General features: G+C 38.5%; 1 protein-coding gene and 1 long non-coding RNA gene across 2 annotated transcripts in view; one reads left to right on the top strand and one right to left on the bottom strand.

Annotated features, from left to right (window-relative positions):
- The window catches only part of UBE2W (ubiquitin conjugating enzyme E2 W), a 78,624-nt gene extending 72,632 nt beyond the window's left edge, over window positions 1–5,992 (bottom strand). The window contains exon 1 of the mRNA XM_047724128.1: window positions 5,876–5,992. Coding sequence (XP_047580084.1) covers window positions 5,876–5,977 — 102 coding nt within the window. The 5' untranslated portion in view covers window positions 5,978–5,992. The remainder of the gene's footprint in view (window positions 1–5,875) is intronic.
- LOC125096945 (uncharacterized) lies at window positions 5,182–11,165 on the top strand. The gene is made up of 4 exons (XR_007126445.1): window positions 5,182–6,206; window positions 7,717–7,866; window positions 10,349–10,426; window positions 11,016–11,165. It is a non-coding gene; the product is annotated as an uncharacterized LOC125096945 (long non-coding RNA).
- Window positions 11,166–27,414: the final 16,249 nt, after the last annotated feature.

Here is a 27,414-nt window from a genome sequence, read left to right as displayed (position 1 = left end):
TATTCTGAGTAGAACAGGGAAGCCACAGAAGGGATGTAAGTGAAGTGACATTAGGCTTTTGTTTTCAAAGAATCTAAATAATATTTGGGCTGAGAAAAACACAGTGAGGGAATAAAGGGCAGAAGCAGGGAAACCAGTTATGGAACTGTTGATATATTCCAGATGAGGGATCATGATGATTTACATCACGGAATAATTCAGAAGAAAGGATAAACAGTTGGATTCTGGATATATTTTGAAGGTAGAGCTCGAGAGAATTTGCTAATGTTTTCACTAGAGGATGGGATGAAACCAAGGTTTCTGGTTAAACAAACGGATGAAAAAAGTTGCCATGCACCAAAATGGGGAAAACTACAGAAAAAAACAGATTTGAGAAAGAAAGTCAAAAAAGTAATTTTATACATGTTTACCTATTAATTTTCTTCTGTCTTAACCACCAACTTGACACCCTGATTTTTGGGCAACATAGATGTTAAGTAGTGAAACTGAACCTAAATCCAGGTCTTCTGATTCCAGATCCTACGCCTTTTTTCCTAGTGAAGTTTTTACGAGCCTTATTGAATGAGATTAGTTTTTCTCAGAATATAGTAACTCAAAGGCATGCGCCATTTGTTGGTGACCCAACACCTGCATTCACAAAAAAGGCTATCAAATGAAGAATTAAAAACACTCCACAAACAGGAACAAGTATTTTGTAAATAAAATTAATGCAGAGAGCAGTGATACAAAGAAATAACATGTAACAAATATTCAATTCAAATAAACACTATGCAGAACTATATTTTCAGAAAGATGCCAGATCACTTCTACTTTTAAAACTCTCCTTGATGGGGGGGGCGCCCGGGTGGCTCAGTGGGTTAAGCCGCTGCCTTCGGCTCAGGTCATGATCTCAGGGTCCTGGGATCGAGTCCCGCATCAGGTTCTCTGCTCGGCAGAGATCCTGCTTCCCTCTCTCTCTCTCTCTCTCTCTGCCTGCCTCTCCATCTACTTGTGATCTCTCTCTGTCAAATAAATAAATAAAATCTTAAAAAAAAAAAAACTCTCCTTGATGGGGCGCCTGGGTGGCTCAGTGGGTTAAGCCTCTGCCTTTGGCTTAGGTCATGATCCTGGGGTCCTGGGATCGAGCCCTGCATCGGGCTCCCTGCTCATCAGAGAGCCTGCTTCCTCCTCTCTCTCTCTGTGATCTCTGTCAAATAAGTAAATTTTTTTTAAAAATCTTAAAAAAAATAAAAATAAAAACTCTCCTTGATAATAAAGACTATCTTTGAACAGTAAAGATCTGCCATAATTTTATTCAGTGCATAAGTACATGCATAAAGACCCTTTTTTAAATGTATGCATAAAATATATTATAAAATATAAGGAGTATTTTTCTCCCATCTTAGCTATAGAAGCTACAAAATATTATCCCAGTAAACGTTTACTTCTTGACTGAAAAGTAATTATCCCAATGATTTCTTTACAATGCCAAACTTGTTAACATACTAATTACATACAACTTCATAGCATCAACAGATTTCAGAGCTTGGTTTCTAATCGCAGCTTCAGCACTCAGTTGCTATTAATTTGGGGTAAGTCGCTTTCCAAATAAGTGACCACTTACCTAAAGTCACTCTCTGTTTCTACTGAAATGAAATAGGATTATCTGACTTCCCATTTTACAAGGTTGGAGTAAGAATCCAAGGAGAAAAGAACAGAAAAATACTTTGAAAACCGTTAAGGTTATGGCAAACATATAAATCAAGAAAATAAGCCAACTTTGGGGGAATATGTATATAAAAACATCACCTTTAAGTTATTCCTTTATAGGGACTCAATCTTACCATTATAGAATTGCTTAAAAGATTTCTCTAAGACAGAATTAAACTAATGCAGAACTTGCTAATTAGAAACATTTTTTGAAGTGTTAAACATTTACTGTAATCACCAGGTGACTTTAAGAGACATATGGCCCAGGGGAATGGAAGAGACCTGAAAAGTTAAATGAAACACAAACACACACTTTGGGATAAAAATAGAAATTGTCTAATTAAGCGGTAATTGATTAACAGCTAAAAGAAAGTATCACAGTGACTGCTTTGAAAGTTAAGATGATTATCTTAGCTTTATCCCTTATTCACCTGTACTCCACCTATGTTTAGATTTCTCAAACAAAGTACCTTCCGTTTTATTCTATACTGTTCCCCCTTTCCCTGACTTGTCCCAACAGCTCCCTATACCGAGCCGAGTACCGAGTTAACCTTCTCAGATACATAATTCTAGGCATATACACACCCCCAAGTTCCCAGTATTCAATAAGCCTCAGGATCTAAGATGAATCCATTTTCTAAGTTTTGATTATGCTGTACCCCTTCACAGCCTCATCAAACAATAATCATATGGAGTCTGTCCAGGCAATGTGACTACTAAAAAAGTCAGAACCCATATTCTACCTCTTTCAATCACCACAGCCAGACACTTGAGTAAAAAGCAGTGCAGAGTTGTGAATAAAACAACATAACACTCTTTCGAAGTCATATGAAAATAAGCACACATTCATAATCTATCTGTTACTAAATCTTACTCTCCTTCCATCTAGTCAAATCAACAGTTAAGACCCCCATTAGGCAAGAGAGGAAAAAGAAAGCAGAAAATCTACAAGAGTTATTTAACATTTCTAGAACTAACACAATTAAATGGAGATGTTTCTTTACACTAACTCCTGATATTTTTAAGTATTGCCAGAAGCCTACAATTCTTTAAGAAAGCTTTCTTAAAACATAATCTAACCATAATCTTGTTAATTTGCAACGTCGTTCTAGTAAGAAACAGTGGGGGGGGGAGAAAAAAAAACAAGAATATCTCAAAGGCTCAAGTAAGTTTGAAAACCACAACCTTGAACTGTATATTGAAGAACAACTTTAGCAATATTACAGAGTAGAGCAACCCGAGCATTACAGATATGTCAGAATACTAATACTCATTCCCAGTGTTTCACTTCATCCACCTTAGTGTGTGATTTAAAAATTATTTTCTATGTGCACCACCTGAGATAAAGTTGGGAGGCACCTGATAGAGTACATTAAAAGAGTTAAAACCTCAACTTCAAAATACTCTCCAATGAAAAAGCCAAAGTCCACCCTTACGTAATGTTGATTCTGAAGACTATTTCCTTTCTACCAAGTAATCAAATCCTATATTACATTTCTATAATTTGTAGGTTTTTAAAATAGTTCTTCTTACAGCTTAAGTAATCTCAGCAGCAATAATATCCTGGCATAAGCTAAAGAAATCTGAAAACTTTTTAGGTAAGGACATGGTCAGAGCAGCATTTGTGTATGGTATACTTTTCCCTAAGCACTATAACTGAAATCCCCAAAATACCCATTTCCTAACTCTCTTCCACGCTTTCTCTTAATAGTATTATCACCTAATAGAATACTTAAATATTTGGTTCTTATCTGTCTCCCCCACCTACAGCAGAAATCTTTGTTTGCTTTTGTTCACTGCCCTGTCTGCAACACCGTGATCCGAGATCCGATTCAGACACAGTGGGCCCTTGAAATTTATGAGTGAATAAACAAATTTCGTAATTTGGTTGCAATTTTATATGTAATTTAGTTGTTCTGAACAGTTCAATTTTGCTATTAAGGGGCTCGTGGCTGGCTCAGGTGGTACAGCATGCAACGCTTGATCTTAGGGTTTTGAGTTCGAGCCCCATGCTGGGTGCAAAGATTACTTTAAAAAAATAGGAATCTTTAAAACAAAATTTTGCTATTAAGATGGTAAGGAAAAAATCTTGTTCAGCAAAGACAGAATAACCACAAAGAAAAGTAGTATTGTGTTTCAAAAAGCTTGATTTATCTAGATTAGTTTTCAAGATACTACCCGAAAACCTGTATCAAATTATTTCAAAAATACAAACAAAAGGAAAGATTCGGTTTTAATTAAAATAGTAAACATCAGTTTTCCATTCCTCTAATCAGAAGACACAAAGGAATAAAAGGTGGTAAGACAGTCGGTAATACTTGGGACACAGAAAAATGCAGTATTTCACTGGCATGTATTTTTCTTTCTATTGTTTAAGTCACCATGTAAAATTCAAGATTATCAACATTAAGTTCTGTACTGACTTCAGTTCTATACTCACTTTTTCTCTTAAAAATTGAAATCTGCCCTTTTTCAGACTCTTTAAGTCTGAATCTAACCAGCTAATTAGTTTTCCCAATAATTCTCTTGTCAAATATAATCACAAGCGTTGTGGATTTTAACCATAATTTTTAGTCTACTTTAAATAGTTTTGATCTTAATACAAATAATCTTATTTTATACATCTCCTGTTCAACTAGTGTTGCACAGTTCCTTTTTTGGCCTCAAATGACGAAACTTCTCTAACGTCTCTGGGGAGACCAGTGTAAAGTATAATGTTTCCTCAAATTGTTCTTGTTTTTCCCCCCAGCACTGATCTGTGGAAAGTAGGAAAGTTAAGACATTATTCTATTCTGCAGGAAAATCCAGGGGAAGAAGCAAAGGTAAAGAGAATATCGCATGGAAAATAGGTTGAATGGGGACAGACAACACAAAAGCACAGAAGTAAACGTGAAGCAAATATGTGCGCAAAAGAGGAAGACGCAGAAAACAGAAGAAAAACTGCTCTCGCCTAGAAATGGGGGGGGGGGGGGGGGGAGGGTGGGGAGGGTAGGAAGGCTTGCTTATTCTTCCAGAAACAAAAGCACTAAATGCTAAGAAAAACGTAGGTGTCTTTAAGATGTTAAAACTCTAAAAAGCACTCAGCTGCCACTCCAAACAGTTCTACCTTCTCTTCCTATCTGTTCTCATTCGAGATAGTAAAATTAAATGCAGGCTATAGATAATGCAGAGACAATCTTTACAAAACTGCAGTGTGGTTGCCATCTTTGACTGAAAAAAAAAAAAAAATTCGAACTCCTTGGATTTGGAAAAAAGGAGTGCATAAGTTGGAAAGCCAGAAAACCATGAACTGCTAAGTCAGGTAGATAGGACACGGGTTAATAAACGCCTCCTACCAAACTAAGATTCCACTAAAGATCTAGGGAAGAGGGGCAAAAGGCTGTAGCCTTACCGCGACCATAAGGGTGGGGCACCGTAGGGGAAAAAAATTTTTTTTTGAGGGCGAGCTATCCCGGAGGTATAAAGGGGCTGGTGACTCAGATCTCAGGAAGATTGCATATTAGGCGGCAAATGATATTCATGGGCCAAGGGCAGCTTCGGGAAGAGCGACAAAGTGAGCTGCCGGACTAATATTCGTTGAAAGTGCGAAGACCAACAGAGAAAGGTACCCACGGGGCAAAGGATTAAGAGTCAAAGAGAGGAGAGCCGAGGGGCCGGGCAGTCAGGGAAGCTGGGCGTGGGAGGCCTGGGCAGAGGCCGCAAAGCGCGTCTGCAGCCAGCCGCCTTCTCTCGGAACGCCTTTTCAGCTCCCCCACACTCAGCCCCTCTCAGGGCCGCCCTTGCCCCAGCGACAACGGCGAGAGCAGCTGTTTCCGCCCGGCCGGGGACCAAGGAGAAGGCATCCCTGAGGCGGGCGGGCAGGCCAACATCTGAGTGAGCAAGAGGTGATTCCGAGACCACTGCCGCCGAACCAACGCCAAACTTCTCCCTTTCCTCGTCTTAGCCTTCTTTATCACCCAACTTCCCAGCCGGCTGGTGTCCGCTTCGACCGACCGAGACCCCCTCCCCCGCCCTTCTCGCCACCTCTCACCCCTCCCCAACGTCCTGAAGCTGGGAAAGGACCTGCTACCAGGGCCACTCCCGAGCCCGTCCGGGTGCCCCAGAGTCCCAGACACCGCCCCCGACAAAACGCTTGCGTCCTCTCGGCGGCTCCCTCGCCCGCCCAGATGCTGCAAACTCCTCTCACCTGCATTGACGCCATGATGGAACCATCCCCCCAAGGCCGGCGAGGCCAGAGACGCAGGGGGCGGAGTTGCCGTGCTCGCGTCACGCCGCGGGGGCCCAGCATCCTGGGCGCCGGGGGCGGGGCCTCCGGTGGGAAGGGGACGGCGGGAGGGGATTGGCTGGCGCGCTGAGCCTCCGGGGGGGGGGGGGGGGGGGGGGGGAGGGGCAGGCGAGAACGCGGTAAATGGCGTTGTTGGTACCTTCAGTCACATCGTGCTCTCGGGCGTCCGCGGTTGCCCCACCCGCTACTCCTGTCGCCCAAGAAACGCCGCTTCTGGTCTGACCTGGCCACGGTTGTTGTTTTTTTCTCTATATACCCTAAAATCTTGATGATCTCCGGTCCCGTGGGTTTTTCTTTTTGTTTTGTTTTTCCAACCACAGGTATATGGTTTGAAGTTTCTCCCCTGCCCCCCCATCGATGTCTTCTCCACACCACCATGCCCACTTTCACATCCTTCGGGCGGAATACCACTTTCCGTAGGGCTGCTTTCTAGTGTTTACGGTCTGAAAGGTTTCTCATATTCCTAACTTGGGGGAGAAAGACACAGATTTCTTTGTACCATGGGATGAGGATTGAGAGCAAAACAACCACGTTGATTATTTTAAAGGCAAGGGTACATTTGTAGAGCTGAAACTTGCCTGAAAGGGAAGAGAAATTTTTTAAGTTTTTCTTTTGTTCGTGTGCTGTTTTCTCCCCTCTACTCCAACCCGTCAGTTTTAAACTTCACGTGTCAGTAATAGTTATGGTTGTTATGACATCCACATTTGTTTAGAGATTTGACCCTAGACGTGATTTTTTTTTTTTTTTTAATGTACCAGTGCACTTTGAGGATACACTTACCCCTTCTATCACATCTGGACTCTGCCTGTTTCACAGTGGGCAGTTTTGTGGTCATTCGACCTAGGGATGCATTTGAATAGGGAAAGCTGAGGATTCAGTATTTATTCTGGGAATGCACCAGTTCTGCCAACATTTATCGGAAGCCACATTTAAAAAAGCTATCCAAAAACTGAAGATGTCATTGGTTAAGAGGAAAATGGAAGCCAAAGACTTGCACCTCCTGTTCTTGCTCTTTTGAAAATTTAAATGGCTGACATATTGAGTAGTAGGCTTTTACTTTAGCAGAACAAAAGCTTGAAATCTGTCATTTTATTAACTTGGAGCTCTTTTTAAGAAATTTCTGTAAGACTTAAATATGAGAGCAATGTAGAATATCCTCCTTCCCACTCTAAAGATAGGTCATTTTGGGGGCCCCTGGGTGGCTCAGTAGGTTAAGCACCTGACTTCACCTCTGGTCATGATCCCAGGGGCGTGCGATTGAGCCCCCCACGTGGGGCTCCCGGCTCAGTGGAGAGTCTGCTTCTCCCTTTCTCTCTCCCTCTGCCTCTCCCCTGCTGGTGCTGGCTCTCTCTCAAATAATCTTAAAAAAAAAAAAAAAAAAAAAAATCGGGGCACCTGGGTTAAGCCTCTGCCTTTGGCTCAGGTCATGATCTCAGGGTCCTGTGATGGATCTCAGGGTCCTGGGATGGAGCCCCCCATCGGGCTCTCTGCTCAGCGGGAAGCCTGCTTACCCCTCTCTCTCTGCCTGCCTCTGTGCCTACTTGTGATCTCTCTCTCTGCCAATAGGTAAATAAAATCTTTTTTAAAAAATCGTTATGTTCTCCAGGAAATCCCCTAATGTAAAATGTGTTCAAAAAAGAAAAAGATCTTTAAAATACACCAGTTATCCTATAGTGTAATATTAAACCAACTGTTCTTAATTGATGGAGAGGAAGTTACACTGGTTTGCTTTTTCCTCTTAGAATTCCATCCTATTGCCAGAAATGGGCTGGTTTTCCCTTTGTTGTGCAAAAGGATGGTGTCCTTGAGGAATGTTTGGAGGCTCTTAGCAACCAGGAATCATCTGGAAGCGTATCTGGTGTCAGCTCAGTTGTGTTGTTAACATTTCAACTGTGAGTAAAACGCATATATCTCAATGAAAGAGGAAAGTTTTTCCATATATATTTTCTTCCGGAGATCTTTATCCCCATGATCTCTGAAAATTTCTCCAGAAGATCAAGTTTTACCATCTAAAGTTCATTTTATTTAAAAGCTGATTCTTCCTAAGGTATAAGTGACATCAGATGACTCCACAAGCAAAGAATTGTGACATCGTCAGAACCAACAACCTGCCATGACATATGAATAAGAAAAGGGAGTCAACAGAATTCTTAACACTCCTCAGTAAAATCAACATCTGGTCCCTTGGGCTTTATGTTAAAAATGTCCTTTTAAAAAGGACCTTCAGGGGAGGGAAAAGTCAGTACCAGTCATACCTTTCCTGGGAAATGTTAAGTGGTATATGCTTACTATCTTTTTCATGTTTTTATTAATATATATTGGAAAGATCCTGATGTACTCGGGAGCTAAAACAGTGACTTTCAGATGGGGTGGAACATATAGTATCTCCAGGGAGCATAATATTTTTCTATCTAAAATATTTGACTTATGCAGTGTTTGAAGATAAGGCTTACATATTTCTTTACAGTGTGGGGCTTGCTATCACATAGGCAACAGGCAAAATGTCTGACAATACCAAAAGCAGAGTGAAGCTCTCTATAAGAGCTCTATAGGAGCAAATTTGGACAATCACTTTGGAAAACAGTTCAATAATAGTAAAATTAAAATTTCCCATGCCCTTAAAGAATCTTTTTAATAACACCGTTTGCAAAAAAAGATACTTAAGAGACATATTAACCCAATGCAGTCATGTTAACCTTGTTTGGATCCTGACTCAAGCCAACTGTAAAGAAGATATTTTTGAGGGGCGCCTGGGTGGCTCAGTGGGTTGAAGCCTCTGCCTTCAGCTCGGGTCATGGTCCCAGGGTCCTGGGATCGAGCCCCGCGTCGGGCTCTCTGTTCAGCGGGGAGCCTGCTTCCTCCTCTCTCTCTCTCTGCCTGACTCTCTGCCTAGTTGTAATCTCTGTCTGTCAAATAAATAAATGAAATCTTTAAAAAAAAAAAGATATTTTTGAAACAATTGGAGAAATTTAAACATAAAATGCATATTAGATGATATTAAGCGATTATTATTTTTTTCTTAGATTTGATAATTTTTTTATTTCCACATCAATTACAAATGACCATCATGTTCAAGAAGGTGATTCTCCCTCATCTCACAAACTACCCCACCTCAACCTCCCTGGAGGACAAAAAAAAAAAGAGGGCATGCACAAGCTATGTATGTGCCTGAGGTTGTCCCCACCAAGGCAAAGGTAGAGGCTGTGACACAGAAGACTAAAAGCAGCTGAACTTTCTGGCAGAAAAGGGGAGGAAATATTGGAAACCAGAGTCCAGTAACTTGGAGAACTCACAAAGTGATCATTGGGCAAATGCCACAATATTGATAATATTACATAATTTATGAATGTTTGAGTTCTAGTGATTCACTAGACTGGAGAGTTAGGAGCAGTCTTATGAGAATCCTCTTGTCAGAGTGTGAAAAGGCAGAGTTGAGTCTTTGCTTGAGCCTGTCTCCACAGGCTCAAGATGGTTTGTTCATATTCTTGTACTGACTGATATCATCAGAGAAATGTCACAGTTCAGTAACCATTAGCTTGTTAACTGGATGTTGGAAAAGGCATCAAGCTAAGAATCCAATGTTTGTAGCCTTGTCCTAGCTCTGTCACAAGCAAGCTTGGTCAGGGCTCTTAATCTTTCTGGGTTTATTTATCAATAAAATGAGCAAATCAGACTGCATAATCTTCCAACTTTTCTTCCAGATTTCAAATTCCATGTGCCTAGTAGACATCATCAAAAATTTATATATGTCCAAAATACCATCTTAAAAAGTCTAAGATAAAATGCAATGGGAATGATGGACTATTTTGAATTTAAAACTCACATTTATAGATATACTAGGAATGAACTTGACTTCATTGTAATTTATGTAGCCCTAATGGCAGGCCATAGTTAACAATTTTAAAATGCTAATGTAATCCAGTTGAGCCATAGGTGGGATTTAATGAAGTACCAAAACTCCAGATTTACAATTTAGAGTGGTACTTTAGGAAAAGCATAACCCAAATTAGTCATTTCATGTGAATCTCCTAACAGAGGACAAAGAAAGTTAGCAAAATAATCAAGTGTTTATTTATGTGACCTAATCTGTGTGACTTCTTCTACATGTCAAAATAGTTGATTCACATACATATCTGGCTTGTAAATAAAACCATGAATCAGGAGATCTTTGTCTTCACTTTCTTTCTTTTCCCTATCCCTTTAGCTAAACTTATTTTCCCCAGGTATGTACTCTTTGAGCACATTCCTTTTTTACTTCTCCCCCAAACCTCTCACCAAACATGTTCCTAGCAAGTTATACTTTTTTTTTTTTTTTTTTGTCCATGGACCCACTCCACAGAAAAATGTGCATACTCATGAAATTTTGTATTTCAGGGAGGTACCTGATCTTCAGAAGTTCATCCATTACCAGAAGTGTATAAACCTCAAGATAAGAATACCTTTACTGAAGAGGTAACCATCACTATAAATACCAGCTCAATCTCTTGACCTTTCAAAACCTATCTTGTATGTAGACATAATTTCATAGCTCTTGTTTTCTTTTGTTCACTTACTTAATTTCCTATCTTTCTGAAAAGCAGGGTGTTATGTGAAAAGTTCAGATTAGGAACCAGAGGAGTTAAATGCTTGCCTTGATCCTTCCAGGGGTGACACAAACATTATTTAACAACAGATGGGGCACAGATGTAGCAAAGGTACCAACCAGGAAGAACAGAAGCTGCTCAGTGTTGGGGCAAGGACATGGATGCTCCTTCCTCTGTGCACCAAATACTGTAAATAGATCATAGAGAGGTCTGGAGTGATTCAGAGAATTGAAGAGTGATTCTTTTGGGGATTTGAGGGAAGTGGCTATTTACTAACCACTACTGAAGTATTTCAGTGTTTTTTTAGAACAGAAATGTTCTAAAACTGGATTGTGATGGTTACCCAACTGTATAAATTTACTCAAAATTATTGAGTAATTATTATGGGTGAAATTTATGGTATGAATTATATCCCCAAAAGCTATTTTTTAAAATTTTTTTGTTTTTTATTTTTTAAGTGATCTCTATGCTCATGAGGCTGAAACTCATGACTCCAAGATCAAGAGTCACGTGCTCTATGGACTGAGCCAACAAGCCAGCTATCACCTCCCCAGTAAAGCTATTTTTAAAAAGGGAAAAGCATTTCAAGATTTTAACACACTGATACCAGTAAGTTGTGGCTAGTCTTTGGACTGGCTCTCCCATTAATGGTATGAAACTGAAGGGTGATCAGGTATCTCCCTACATCTGGATTTTTTCATCTGTAAAATGGAGAGTCAATGATTTCTTCAAAGCTTTCCAGATAAGTTATTTTCCTTGTCAAAGGAAAATAATTCATATTCATAATTCATATTACCCTCTTCACATGCTCATAAGGCCTTCATTGCCCCAACACATATTTATCATTCTTCTACTCCTTAGGAGGGATGGTAGCCCTTCTGATTTTGTCCTTGCCAGCTAGTTCTTTCTTATCCTATGGTCTTTCTGCCTTACATCCCCATCCCATTTTTGTGTTCCCTTTTGCCTGATCTCTTACCGTGTGTTAGAAAAGGCCCTAGACTTAGAATCAAAAGGCCTTCATCTGAATCCTAACTCGGCAATATCCTAGTTTCCATGACTTGGAGTTGGTTATTTAAACTTCTATGAATCTTGGTTCTATTACCTATAAAATGGAGACAAAAATGCCAACCCACGGTTTGTGACAGAGTCTAGATGAATCATGAATCTGAAGAAGTTTTGTAAACCACATAGAATTATATAGGTAGCAGGCAATAGCTAATTTTTCTTCTGAATTACTCTAAGTTCTCTCTCCAGTAGGCAGATGACATGTTAGCTAGAGATAAGGAGTGGGGTGTGTGTGTCAGTGAATGAGAAATACCTATGACAAGATCCCCCAGTTTCTTGTGAACATAGAATAGTCTGGTCTATGAACCAGACTCTGCTTTGAACTGAGCTTGCTATAGACAGAGTTTCAAGGCTGGGATGTTGTCTTTCCCTGTCCCACCTAGTGTTCTTCCCCACATGTGGCATCTTTCCAGACCTGCCTTTATTAATAACAATAATGACACCAGCTACTTGGTTGGAATGTTTGTATGTGCCATATAGGCAGTGTAAGAGGCACTTGTATTTCTTGGGTTATATAATCTTTAATGCAGCACTATGAAGTACATAAAACAATTCTCATTTTACAGGTAAGAAAACAGGCCTAGAGAATCTAGGTAATTTGCCAAAGTCAAACCGCTTGTGCATAACCACAGCAGGATCAGAATTCTACCTTGGGAACTCCAACTGTCTGACTCTACAGATTGAATTCTTTACCTAATACACAGTATTGTCCTTCCAAATATATTCTCTTAATGACCCATGTCAATAGAGTTTTAAAATAAAAATAACTCTAATCAAATTGATTCATTTTAAACTGTGGAACTTGAAATTTTATCAAAAAGCATATATTGTATGCCAGGCACTGGGGATACAAAGATGAGTAAGATACGTCCGCATATTAACACTGCTTACAATCAGAAAGACAGGTGAAAGAAAGGATTTTGCTAGAATATGGAAAAAGCTACTTACTGGCTATTACAGGATCATAAGTAGGGGGCTCTTGGCCTTGCCTAGCAGCTAAAAACAGCTATCTAGAAGAACTAAGGCCCTAGCAGAGGTGAAAAGGGATACAAGAGAGGCATTCTAGGCAGAGGGAGCAGGAACTGTGTAATTGGTGTCAACAGGAGGTAACAGTTTGGTATTGCCCAATAGAAATTGGATGGAAGGAAGTGGGAGACAAGAGGCAGGCAAGACCTGGTCATGGAAGGCTTTGTTAGTTGATGAGCAGGTTGGACTTTATCTTAGAAACCATTTACCAAATTTGAGGTATTTTCAGATGGGAAGTGGTAAGGCCAGATTTGTGTTTTGGCATGATGGCTCTGGTGACTGAACAGTTTTAATCAGGTAAGATCACAGAAGAAAAATCAGAAAAAGAGGCTATTGTAAGGATCTGACAAGTGGTGGAAGAGAACTTGGACTAGGGCATGTGCAGAAAGAAAAGGAAGAAATCTAGAGATATTTAGAATGGGGAACAGATAGAACTGAGATTTGTGTTTGGGTTTTTTTTTAAATTTAATTTATTTATTTGAGAGATAGAATGGGAGAGGGAAAGAGAGAGAGAGCATGAGAGAGGGAGGGTCAGAGGGAGAAACAGACTCATTGCTGAGCAGGGAGCCCAATATGAGACTTGATCCTGGGACTCCAGGATCATGACCTGAGCTGAAGGCAGTCATTTAAACAGCTGAACCATCCAGGCACCCAGAACTGAGAATTGTTTTATGCAGGAGACAAGGAAAGAGTTGAGTGCCAGGTTTTTTTACTTGGAAATATGAGAGTTTGTAGAGATAGAAGGAATGAAAGTAGAAGGGGAAGAAAAAAATAATTCATTTTGGAAATGTTTCAAGATTTTAAATTTCCTGTAGGTCATCTGTTATGCCTTTTTCAAGTGAAAGTTGTAAAATCTATCTCAAATGAGTTCACAGAGTCTCAACTGATATGCAGGGCTCTTTTTCTGTCAGTCTTTGTGGTGAGCAGAATGGCCACTAGTCTCAAGACTCATATCCATCCTACAGGCTAAGTATCCCTAGTTCTAGCAGCAAATATCTGGGAACAGCTCCAGTTGGCTTAGCTCTAATGAACTCTACTTCTCAACTCATCAGTGATGAGAGAGGTGAGGTATCCTGGTTGGTTAGACCTGGGCTGACTCTTGTCTCCTGGGCGCCAGTGGGGTCAGCCCTACTCAAATCAGATGTGATATCTCCTATAAGAAGAAGCTTATACTACAATGAGGGGAGATGACACAAGAAATGCCGGAGAGAAAAAAAAGGACAGAGTTCACTGCCACACTTAAAGAGAATATATTCAGCCGGCAATCTTACATCACAGACTCAAACTGGAAGAGGGTAGGGAGATGCTTTCATTTAAGTGAAGTGTTGGATTTTGATATAACATTAGATGGGCTGAAAATTTTAATGTTCTTATGATAAGATTGTTTTTGTGACAAAGGGTCTAGAAAAGTTCTGGCTCCTTCCTGAGATTTTATCCAGGGCAAAGAAAGCCCAGTTTGGAATTTCAATGGGAAATAGCACCACATAGAGTCTGGCTCATTCAGTAAAATGATTATGTTTGAAACCATGAAAATAAAGAGATCGCTCCAAGTGAGAGTTTAGGAAAGAGAAGAACATGTTGCTGAGGTCAGAAGCTAGGAGGAGGAGAGTGACCTAAAAGCCAAAGAGTCTTGAACAAGGAGTAAATAATCAGTTATGTAAATTCATCCAAGAGTCTTGAACAGGGAGTAAGCAGTAATGTATATTCATCCAAAAGGACTCGTAAAAATTAAAAAAAAAAAAGGTTCTATTGAACTTGCAACGTGGGGGTCTATCAATGATAGTCATCAGATTACTTTTTATTGGAGTGAATTGTCAAGTGAACTGGCAAGGGAAGACATACAGACATTAAGAGACTTGTCAGAGAAGAGAAAGAAGGAGATGAAACTATTCAAGATAAATGCAAGGTCAACAGCCGGGGGGGAAGTGTATTTCTTGTTTATTTTCAGAAAGTGATTTGAGCAATTTTATAGGGTAAAGGGAGTCAGTAGAGAGGGAGATGTTTGAAAATGTTAGCAGTACTGGGGCATCTGGGTGGCTCAGTCGGTTAAGCATCCAACTCTCGAATTTGGTTCAGGTTATGAATTCAGGGTAGTGAAATTGAGCCCTGTGTCACTGCCAGTGTGGAGCCTGCTGAAGATTCTCTCTTCCTCTCCCTTGGCCCCTCCCCACTCACACACTGTCTCTCAAAAAAAAAAAAAAAAAAAAAAAGAGAGAGAGAGAGAGAGAGAGAAAGAAAAGACAAGACAGTGTTAGCCATATGAAGATATGTGATTTTAGACCACAATGGAATTAAACTAGAAACAACAGAAAGATAGCAGGAAAATCTCAAAATACTTGAAGATCAGTCAACACAATTCTGAATAATGCATGAGTTGAAGAAGAAAATGCAAGACTAAGTTTTTAAAATATTTTGAACTAAGTGAAAATACAACTTACCAAAGTTCATGGTATACAGTGAAAGCAGTACTTAGAGGAATTTACAGCATCAAATATATATATTAGAAAAGAAGAGGGGCACCTGGGTGGCTCAGTGGGTTAAGCCTCTGCCTTTGGCTCAGATCATGATTCCAGGATCCTGGGATTGAGCCCCGCCTTGGACTCCCTGCTCAGCGGAGAGCCTGCTTCTCTCTCTCCCTCTGCCTGCTGCTCTGCTTACTTGTGCTATTTCTCTGTCAAATAAATAAATAAAATCTTTAAAAAAAAAAAAGAAAAGAAAAGAAAGATCTAAAATCAATAAAACCTTCCACCTTTGGAAACTAGAAAAAGAGGAGGAAATTAAATCCAAGGTAAATAGAAGAAAAGAAATAATAAAAATTGGAGCAGAAATCAATGCAATAGAAAAGAAAAAAAATCAAAAAATCAACAAAACCAAATCTGGTTCTTTGATAAAATCATAAAATCAATAAGCCTCAAACCACACTAAGAAAAAAGACACATATTACTAATATCAGAAATTAAAGGGGGGATATCACTACAAATCCCATGCCCATTAAAAGGAAAATAAAGGAATATTCTTATGAACAACTCTGTGTCCACAAATTTGGTAACCAGGATGAAAGGGACCAATTTTTTGGAAGATATAATCTGCCAAAACACACACATAAAGTAATAGACATCTAAATAGTCCTACATATATTAAAGAAATCGAATCAATAGTTAGTAACCTTACAAAACAGAAAGCACCAGGCCCAGATAAGATTCACTGGTGAATTATACTATTATTTATATATTTATTTTAAAGATTTTATTTATTTATTTGACAGACAGAGATCACAAGTAGGCAGAGAGACAGCAGAGAGAGGAGGAAGCAGGCTCCCTGCTGAGCAGAGAACCCGATATGGGGCTCGATCCCAGGACCCTGGGATCATGACCTGAGCTGAAGGCAGAGGCTTTAACATACTAAGCCACCCAGGTGCCCTGAATTATACCATTTAAAGGAAAAAAAATTATGCCATTTAAAGGAAAAAAGAAATTATACCATTTAAAGGAAAAAATATCTCCATAATCTTTTCTAGAAAATAGAAGCAGAGGGAATAGTTCCTAACTCATTCTTTGAGGCCAACACTACCCTAATATCAAAACCAAACAAAGATGATATAAGAAGTCCAGTGTATCTTGTGAAAATAGACTCAAAATCCTTAACAATATATTAGCATATCTAATTCAATAATATATAAAAAGAGTTATACACCTTGAGTAAGTAGGAGTTTACCCAAGTATGCAAGACTGTTAACATTAAAAATGAATGAATGTAATACATCATATCAATAGACTAGAAAATAAAAATCATATGATCATATCAATAAGTATAGAAAAAACATTTGACAAAACCCAACACCCATTTGTGATAAAAACTCTCAGTAAGCTAGGAATAGAAGGGAACTTCCTCAACTTAATAATAATTATCCATAAAAATCCCATAGTTAATATCATACTTAGTGGTGAGAAATAACCTTTCCCACTAAGATTAGGAACAAGGCAGGGGCGCCTGGGTGGCTCAGTGGGTTAAGCCGCTGCCTTCGGCTCGGGTCATGATCTCGGGGTCCTGGGATCGAGTCCCGCATCGGGCTCTTTGCTCAGCAGGGAGCCTGCTTCCCTCTCTCTCTCTCTCTCTGCCTGCCTCTCCATCTAATTGTGATCTCTCTCTGTCAAATAAATAAATAAAATCTTTAAAAAAAAAAAAAAGATTAGGAACAAGGCAAGGATGTCCCTCTCATTATTGCTTTTCGACCTCATACAGGAAGTCCTACTAATGCAACAAGATAAGAAGTATATAGTTTGGGAAGGAAGTAACAAGAATGTCTTTGTTCACAGATGAAATGAACATCTATATATATAGAAAATCTAAAATAAATGATAAAACTCCTGGAACTAATAAGTGATTATAGCAAGGTTGTAGGATATGAAGTTAATATGCAAATATCAATTGCATATATATTTCAAAGAACAAGTGGAATTTGAAATTAAAAACACATGATTTACATTAGCACCCCCCTCAAAGGAAATAATTAGGTATAAATGTAATGAAATATAAGACCTATGTGAGGGAAACTACAAAACTGATGAAAGATATCAAAGAAATGACAAATGGAGAGATAGTCCATGTTCATGGATAGGAAGACTGAATATCATCAAGATGTCAGTTCATCTCAATTTGATTTACAGATTCAATGCAATCTCAATCAAAATCTCGGAAAGGTATCTTGTGGTTATAAACAAACTGATTCTCAAGTCTATATGGAGAGGCAAAAGACCCAGAATAGCCATCTCACTACTGAAGGAGAACAAAATCAGAGAATTAATACTACTTGACTTTAAGATTTACTATAAAGCTACAGTGATCAAAGCAGTGTAGTATTGGCAAAATAATAGACAGATAAATGGACCAGAATAAAGAGCCCAGAAGTAGACCCACATAAATATAGTCAACAGATCTTTGACAAAGGAGAAAAACAATGCAATGGAGTAAAGACAGTTTTTTAAAATAAGTGGTCCTGAAGTTAGGCATCCATATAGGAAAAAGAATCTAGACACAAACCTTACATCCTTTACAAAAATTAACTCAAAATGGATCACAAACCTAAATGCAAACACAAAGCTATAAATCTCCTAGACGATAATATAGGAAAAATCCAGGTATCATTGGCTATGCAATGACATTTTAGAAATAACACCAAAGCCATGATCTATGACATAAATAATGAATAAGCTGGACTTCATTAAAATTTAAAAATCTTGTCTGGTGGGGCTCCTGGGTGGCTCAGTGGGTTAAGCCTCTGCCTTCAGCTCAGGTCATGATCTCAGGGTCCTGGGATCGAGCCCCGCATTGGGCTCCCTGCTCGGCAGGGAGCCTGCTTCCCTTCCTCTCTCTCTCTGCCTGCCTCTCTGCCTACTTGTGATCTCGGTCTGTCAAATAAATAAATAAAATCTTAAAAAAAAAAATCTTGTCTGGAAAAGATAATTTTCAAGAGAATGATAAGACAAGCCACAAAATGGAAGCAAATGTTTGCAAAAGACACATCTGAGAAACACTTATCCCAAATATACAAAGGATTCAACAATAAGAAAATGAGATAGCAACAAGAAAATGACAACTTAGATTAAAAAATGGGTGGAAGACCTGAGCAGATACCTAGTCAGAGAAGGTATACAGATGACGAGGAAGCACATGAAAAGATGTTCAATATCACATGTCATAGAGTACTGCAAATTAAAACAATGACATACTACTAAACACCTATTAAAATACCCAAAATCTGAAACATGGACAGTTCCAAATGCTGGAGAGGATATGGTGCAATAGGGTTCTCATTCACTGAGGGTGAGACTACAAAATGGTAGATTTCCTTTGAAGACAGTTGGAGGTTTCTACAAAACTAAACATATTTTTATACAATCCAGCGATAGTGCTCCTTGATATCTATCCAAAGAGCTGAAAACTTATGTCCACACAAAAAGCTGCACACATATTTATAGCAGTTTTATTTATAATTGCCACGACTTGGAAGCAACTAAGATGTTCTTCAGTGGGTGAGTGGATAAGCTGTGGTACATCCAGACACTGGAATATTAGTCAGCTCTTAAAGGAAATGAGTTGTCAAGTCATGAAGAGATACAGAGGAAACAAGCACATATTACTAAGTGGAAGAAGCCAATCTGGAGAGGCTAGATACCGTATGGTTCCAACTATATGATGTTCTGGAAAAGGCAAAAACTACAGAGACAGTTAAAAGATCAGTGGTTTCCAGGGCTTAGGAGGAAGGAGGGATGAATAGGCAAATCACAGAAGCTTGTTTTAGGGCAATGAAACTATTGTGTATGATACTGCAAAAGTGAATATATATCCTTATACATTTGTCTAACACCCAAAGAATATCTAACACCAAGAATGAAACCTAATGTAAATTATTGACTTAATGTGATACTTAAGTGTCAGTGTAGGTTCATTGATTCTAACAAATGTACCGTTATGGTGCAGGATGTCACTAGTGGGGAAGGTGTACATGTGTGAGGACAGGGGTGTATGGGAACTCTGTACTTTCCACTCAGTTTTGCTATGAACCCGAACTTCTCTAAAAAATAAAATGTAGGGCACCTGGATGGCTCAGTTGGTTAAGCGTCTGCCTTTAGCTCAGGTCATGGTCTCAGGGTCCTGGGATCAAACCCTGGATCAGGCTCCCTTCTCAGCTGAGAGCCTGCTTCCCTCTCTCTCTCTGCCCCTCTCCCATGCTTGTGCTCTCTCTCTCTGTCTTGTGGTACTGATGTATGAATAGGCAAATCAGTGTAACAGAATAGAAAATCCAGAAAAAGAACAAAATATATGTGAAAACTTAATATGTGAAAACTTGGCATCTCAATCCACTAGAGAAGTGATAGACACTTTAATAAATGGTATTGAGATAACTAGATAGCCATTTGAGAAAAACATCAAGTTGGATTTATGCCTCACAATATATATCATAATAATTTCCAAAGGAATCGAATATCTAAATGTAAAAAATGAAACCACATAATGACTACAAGGAAAGCAGTCTGAGCAAAATCAAAAGACAAATGACAAAATGGTAGAAAATATGGCAGTACATATATTCCAGATGAAGGCATAATCTCCCAAATATCTAAGTAACTTTTTTTTTTTTTAAATCTAAGTAACTCTTAAAAATAAAGGGGGAAAAAGACCAAACACCTGACTGGCAAGTAGTCAAAAGACATGAACAGACAACTTACAGAAAAAAAAGAGAAAGATTCTTAAGCACATGAGAAACTGTTCACCTTTACCTATAGGAAGAGAAACACAAAACTGCATGGGGGAATACCATTTCAGTGGGAAATACCATTTCTCAGTTTTGAGGTTGGTAGAAATTAAAATGGTATAAACCTGTAAGAAAACAGGCAGGTTTATACATTATTGTTGGGAATGCAAAATGGTACAACCTCCCTGGAAGGGAATTTGGCAACGTCTAACAAAAGTAAATAGGCATTTGCCCTTTGTCCCAGCATTCCTGCTTCAGAGAATTTACTTACCCCTCCACAAATACAAAAAACAAAATTTCTACAAGGTTATTCGTTGTGACATTATTTGTCATTATTAGACAATTATTAGAAATATTAATAGAATTATTAGAAAATTATTAGAATTATTATTAGAATATTATTAGAATTATTAGATATATTATTAGATTATTATTAGAATAACTTAGAAATTATTAGAATATTATTAGAAATTTATTTCTAATTATTAGAAATTATTAGAATTATTAGAAAATTATTAGAATTATTTTAATATTTTAGAAATTATTATTAGAAAATTATTATTATAACTTATTAGAATTATTAGAAATAATTATTATTAGAATTATTAGAATAACTTAAGAGCTTATCCATAGTAGACCAGTTCATAAGCTATGGTGTAGTTACACAGTGGAATTACTGTGCAACTATAAAAAGAATGAGAAAGAGCTCTGTGAATGTACATGGAATGATTAAGTGAGAAAAGCAGGGCAGGAAAGAGGAGGTAGCATGCTATCTTTTGCATATGAAAAAAAGGAGGAAAGACAAGCACACACAAGCATGCATACATTTTCTAGCTCTACCCACTGAAATGGTACAGAATTAATGATCATCCAGTAACAATGAGTACAAGACTTGGTTTCAAGTACTATTCTTCACTCAAAAGAAGGACTCATTGGCAAATGGCTGATTCCAGGTTTCCAGCAGGGAAAGCTCAAGGTTAGCCAAAAACTATGCCGTGCCAGAAAGTTAAATGTTTACAGAATGATGGGGACATATAAAAAAGACCAGATATCCATCTTGAACGAATTTCCACTGGTCATACTGGGATATTTCGGTTATGAAAAAGAATAATGATGGTAATAAATTATAAAATACTGAGAAAACAATTGATGAATCATAGCAGTACTCCAAAAGAAAAGGGAAAGGGGAAACCTCTTTTACAGAAGAATGCCCGCTAATAAATGAGGAAGTAATGATAGAAAATCACCATTTTGGGGGCGCCTGGGTGGCTCAGTCGTTAAGCATCTGCCTTTGACTCAGGTCATGATCCCAGGGTCCTGGGATTGAGCCCCACATCTGGCTCCCTGCTTGGTGGGAAGCCTGCTTCTCTTTCTCCCATTCCTCCTGCTTGCGTTCCCTCTCTTGCTGTGTCTTTCTCTGTAAAAAAAAAAAAAAACAAAAACAAAAACAAAGAAAATTTCCATTTTGTAACTATCAGAGTAATAACTGATTCAGGCAAAGATCATCCGTGGACACTAATACCATTAAATAAAGTGTTGTTGAGGAACAGGATAGTCACAAACCACCAACTCTCAGCTTACTTAGAAGTTTCAAAGGGTAAAGCATATTCTTTATTAATAGAGATATCTGACTGTTGATAACTACATGAACTGAACCAAAGAGACACACTGAATGCCTTCTACTGGGATTTGATGTTAAATATACAGCGTTATTTATTTAATGTTCTTTGACTAAAATTTTAACCTGAATCAAATCATGAAGGAATAGACAGTCAAATCCAGAATGTGAGACATTCTATAACACAATTGGCCTGGGCTCTTAAAAAATGTTAACATTTTGGGGCGCCTGGGTGGCTCAGTGGGTTAAGCCGCTGCCTTCGGCTCAGGTCATGATCTCAGGGTCCTGGGATCGAGCCCCGCATCGGGTTCTCTGCTCGGCAGGGAGCCTGCTTCCTCCTCTCTCTGCCTGCCTCTCTGCCTGCTTGTGATCTCTCTCTCTGTCAAATAAATAAATAAAATCTTAAAAAAATATATTAAAAAAAATGTTAACATTTAAAAAAACAATGTCGGTGTGACAAAAGGGGAAAAAATAGGATCGTGCTAGAATTAAAGAAGAGCAAAAAGATGGAGTCCCTGGCTGGTTCAGTTAGCATAGCATGTGACTCTTGATCTCAGGGTTACGAGTTTGAGGTCCGCATTAAATATAGAGTTTACTTAAACTTAATTAATTAATTAATAAGAGTAAAAAGACAAAACAAAGGCCATAAGAAATCTTCAGTAAATGCTAGATTTAAAAAAGTTATGGCAATTAGGGAAAATTTAATGTTACTGTATCGAAGTTACTTTGTTGCACTCACTGTATTGTATAGGAGAATATACTAGACTTTAGGGCAAACATGTTTTAGTGTTTATGGGTGAAAATGTCAAGAAATCTGCAACTCTCAGATGGTCAGTCAAAATTACAAATTTTACACACACACATATGTATATGTACTCTACATAATGAGAGAGCTAATTTTAAATCAAAACTTACAAAATGGTGGGATTTCTAGCATACACTTTCCAATCATTTATTTCTGGGAAATTCCTATCATTTCATCTGTTAGTTCTGTTCTTCTTTTTGTAGTTAGGGATCTTTATATTTAAAAAACTTACTATGAGGGCCCCTGAATGGCTCAGTTGGTTAAACGTCTGTCTTTGGCTCATGTCATGATCCGAGGGTCCTGCGATTGAGTCCCACATTAGGTTCCTTGCTTCTCCCTCAGCCTCCTGCTCCCCCTGCTTGTGCTCTCTCTCTCTCTGACAAATAAATGAACAAAATCTTAAAAAAAACCACCTACTATGAGACTACTATATGCTAAGTACTCTTAAACATATTATGTCATTTAATAAACTAGTAGGGTATTTAATTGTTCCCATTTTTGTATCTGAGAAAGTCAGAGAAATTAAATGATTTGGCCAAGGTCATGCAACAGGTGTGCATGGTATCAGGTGAATAAGTGGTAGAATCAGTATTCAATCCTCTTTTCCTCTACACCACACAGTCACATGGTATCCAGACTCCAGGGTTCAACTTAAACTCAGTATATATTTGCAAATTGGCTGTGCACAAGGCCCAATAAAAGATTTATGGAGATTAAAAATATGTCCAGTGTTCCACAATTTGTAAGGATAACAGACAAATGTAAATTATAGAATTATATAGGCACATATAGTTACTTATGATCTAAGGCTAGTTGTGGTACATGCTGAAGTAGACATACAAATAAAAGCAAATGAGCCTGGGTGGCTCAGTGGGTTAAGCCTCTGCCTTTGGCTCAGGTCATGATCTCAGGGTCCTGGGATTGAGCTCTGCGTCAGGCTCTCTGCTCAGCAAGGAGCCTGCTTCCCCTTCTCTCTCTGCCTGCCTCTCTGCCTATTGTGATCTCTGTCTGTCAAATAAATAAATAAAAGTCTTTAATTTAAAAAAAAGCAAATGAGGGGCGCCTGGGTGGCTCAGTGGGTTAAAGCCTCTGCCTTCAGCTCAGGTCATGATCCCTGGGTCCTGGGATGGAGCCCCACATTGGGCTCTCTGCTCTGCGGGGAGCCTGCTTCCTCCTCTCTCTCTGCCTGCCTCTCTGCCTACTTGTGATCTCTGTCTGTCCAATAAATAAATAAAATCTTTAAAAATAATTAAATAAATAAATAAAATTTTAAAAAGCAAACGAGAAAACAGAGATTGGGAAAGGGATGATTTGAAATGGGTCTTGAAGGAGAGGTAGAGCTGTGGGAAAAGAAGGGAAAGCATAAACATCTTTTTAAAAATTAATTGATTTTTCTTGGGGTATTGGGTGGCTCAGCAGGTTAAAGCCTCTGCCTTAGGCTCAGGTCATGATCCCAGGGTCCTGGGATTGAGCCCCGCTTTGGGCTCTCTGCTCCGTAGGGAGCCTGCTTCCCCTCCTCTCTCTGCCTGCCTCTCTGCCTACTTGTGGTCTCTGTCTGTCAAATAAATGAATAAAATCTTAAAAAAAAAGTCTAATATGGATCTTTTTGCATCTTATACATTTCTAACTCTCTGAACATATGGAATATAAATACAACAAACAGTTTTAACATCCTCTGCTAATTCTATCATCTGTGTCAATTCTGTTTCCCTATGATTGATTATTTCTGTTATGGGTCATGTTTTTATACATATATTCATATATATATATATATACACATACATACATATGCAGATATATATACATATATATACATGTTTTTATTAAAATATTCATTAAAGATTGACTACTAGGGGCGCCTGGTGGCTCAGTGGGTTAAGCCTCTGCCTTTGGCTCAGGTCATGATCTCAGGGTCCTGGGATTGAGCTCCGCATTGGGCTCTCTGCTCCACGGGGAGCCTGCTCCCCCCCACCCCCGCCTACTTGTGATCTCTGTCTGGTAAATAAATAAATAAAATATAAAAATAAAATAAAATAAAAATTAATTGATTTTTCTAATTCCAAATAGTTAGCATACAGTATTATATTATTTTCAGGTATTACAATACAGTGATACAACATTCTGTACATTACTCAGTGCTTGTCCTGAATGTACTCTTTTTTTTTTTTTTTTTTTCTGAATGTATTCTTAATCCCCTTCACCTATTTCACCCATCCCCTCCCTGCCCCACACAGGCAATCATCAGTTCTCTATATTTAAGAGTCTGGTCTTTTTGTCTGTCTCTTTTTTCTTGTTTGGCTTCTTAAATTTCACATATCATTGAAATCATATGATATTTATCTTTCTCTGACTTTTTTCACTTAGCATTATACCCTCTAGATTCATCCATGTTGCTACAAATGGCAAGATTTCATTTTTTATGGATGAGGAATATTCCGTTGTGTCTGTGCATATATATGTATGTATACACACACATATATATATATATATATATATATATATATATAATTTTCTTTATCCATTCCTCTATTAATCGACACTTGAGTTTCTTCCCTATTTTGGCTATTATAAATAATACTGCAATAAACATAGGAGTACGTAAGGATAAGAATCTTTTCATGAAGACAAAGGAGTCAGAATGTTTGTAAGTGATAATTAGGACGGCATGGCTGCTTGTGAAGGAGGGTAGGGATATAAGTTAGATGTTATAATATATCCCATTTTGATTATGAAGCAGGACAGAATGTGAGTGGTGGACTGCAGGTGGGACAGAAAGAGGAAAAAGAGGAAATGAGGGACAGGGGCTACAGGAAAGTCCTGGCTCTCATAGCAGTGATCTGTTCACACAACTTCCAGGAGGACACATGACCTGGGACAGGGATCAATACCTGTCAAGCTTGCTTTAGAGAGTAGACCCCATGGCTGGGATCTCTAGGCAAAACTCATCAGTGCAGCCAACAATGGAGGTGCATTACAGATTCAAGATGTGTTTGAAACAGATTCCACTTTGTGGTTTGAGTTTCCATGGAAGCATTTTTAGTCTCATTAAGAACATTTTGGCAATATTTAGGCAAGGTGTTTGGGCCCCAGTCAAGCAGGAAGTCCAGGTCTACAACATGATTGGTAAGGGAATTGAATTAGAATCAGAAACTTGTGGGGGCGCCTGGGTGGCTCAGTGGGTTAAAGCCTCTGCCTTCGGCTCAGGTCATGATCCCAGGGTCCTGGGATTGAGCCCCGCATCAGGCTCTCTGCTCAGCAGAGAGCCTGCTTCTCCCTTCTCTCTCTCTGCCTGCCTCTCTGCCTACTTGTGATCTCTGTCAAATAAATAAATAAAATCTTAAAAAAAAAAAAAAGAATCAGAACCTTGTGGCAGATGTAAAGTCAGACCAATAAAGCATGGAGTCAGAGATGAGAGACAAGGTGTAATTCCATAATATATCCCAAACTTACTAGATATGAGCCTGAGAGCAAGAAATTTCATCCTATTCACCAGCAAATAATGAGGATGAAGTTTCTAAAATGCATTAGTTAACCATATTTGGACCCGGGGCTCTGCATGACTCAGAGCTAAAGATGCTTGTACCGGCTGCTGGTGGGATGTAATGTTAGAAATATAGGTTAGATTCAGAATGTGGATGGCCTTAAAAATATGTATTTTATATGTATGTGGAATGATATCACAATATCTTTCAGAATCATCCAGGAAGGACAGAAAATGGCTTCATTTTTCATTGGTCCATAATAATAGAAGAAAGAATCCAGAAAGAGACCCACACAGACACAGTAACTTGATTTACAACAAAGGCAACTGTGCAGTGCAGCGGAGGAAAGAATGGCCTTTTTAGTCAATGATCCTGGGTCAATTAGACATTAATGTGGGAAAAAAGAAATCTTGAACTCTGCCTAATACCATACATAAATATCAATTCTAGATGGACTATAATTCTAAATGTGAAAGGGAACATAAGAGAATAGCTTTAGGGCCTTGGGGTAATCAAAAATTTCTTAACACAGTACTAACACAAAGCATAAAGGAAAAATAATTTGATTATATTAAAATTTAGAACTGTTATTCATAAGAATCCAAGAATAAGAGGGTGAAAAGCAAACCACCAACTGATAGAAGATATTTTCTCTTTCTTCTTCTTTCTTTCTTAAAGATTTTATTTCACTTTTCTAAGTAGGCTCCACACCCAACACAGGGATTGAACTGACAATCCTGAGATCAAGATTTGCATGTTCCTACCGACTGAGCCAGCCTGCACCTTCAATGATATTTTCAATACATCTAGTAAAAAAGATGCATATCTAGAGTATATAAAGAAGTCTCATAAGTAAATAAGAGACCAGCTACTCAGTAGGAACAGGGCAAAAGGGGTACTTCACAAAAGAGAATATCTAAACAAATACAGTATTGCAGTACCTCCTCTAGAATGGCTAAAATGAAAATGTCATTACTAAGTGTTAGTAAGGCTGTGAAGTAGCTAGAATTTTCATACACTGCTGGTGAAATTGTAAACTGGGTACAACCATTTTGGGAAACCATTAGCCAGAAATTTGTAAAGCCAAGCATAAACACTTCTTATGAATCTACAATTTTACTTCTGGCTATTAGCATAAAATGTGTATATATGAGCAGCAAAAGCCATGTACAAAAAATGTTCATAGCAGCATTATTTGTAAGAGCTCAAAACTGGAAACAACCCAAATGTCCATCAACAGTAGAATGGATAAATGAACTTATATTGTTCTGTATGTCAATTATAACTCAATAAAACTGAAAAAAAAAAAAAGGCCACTACCTCTTCCCTGGAGAGGAGCAACTCAATGTTTTGTTAATTATTGAATTTAAAAACAAATCTGAGATCTCTACATGATATCTGTTTCTACTCCAGTTCTCTTGTGATCCCCTCAAGGACTAATTATAAAGTTAAACCTCCACAAGGGCTAAATGAAATAGTGGGGGAGAAAAGGAGATAGTGGAAAAAAGGGGAGGTGGTTGACACATGTAGATACACAGGACATAGCAAGAAAGAATATGTAGGTAGAGGCGTACTTGTCATTTTTACAACTGGTTGTAAGGCTAAA

The sequence above is a fragment of the Lutra lutra genome, chromosome 4, assembly GCF_902655055.1.
Source record: "Lutra lutra chromosome 4, mLutLut1.2, whole genome shotgun sequence".
Taxonomy (NCBI): Eukaryota; Metazoa; Chordata; class Mammalia; order Carnivora; family Mustelidae; genus Lutra; species Lutra lutra.
The sequence above is the reverse complement of the archived record's forward strand: the minus strand, read 5'-3'. Positions and strand labels throughout refer to the sequence as shown.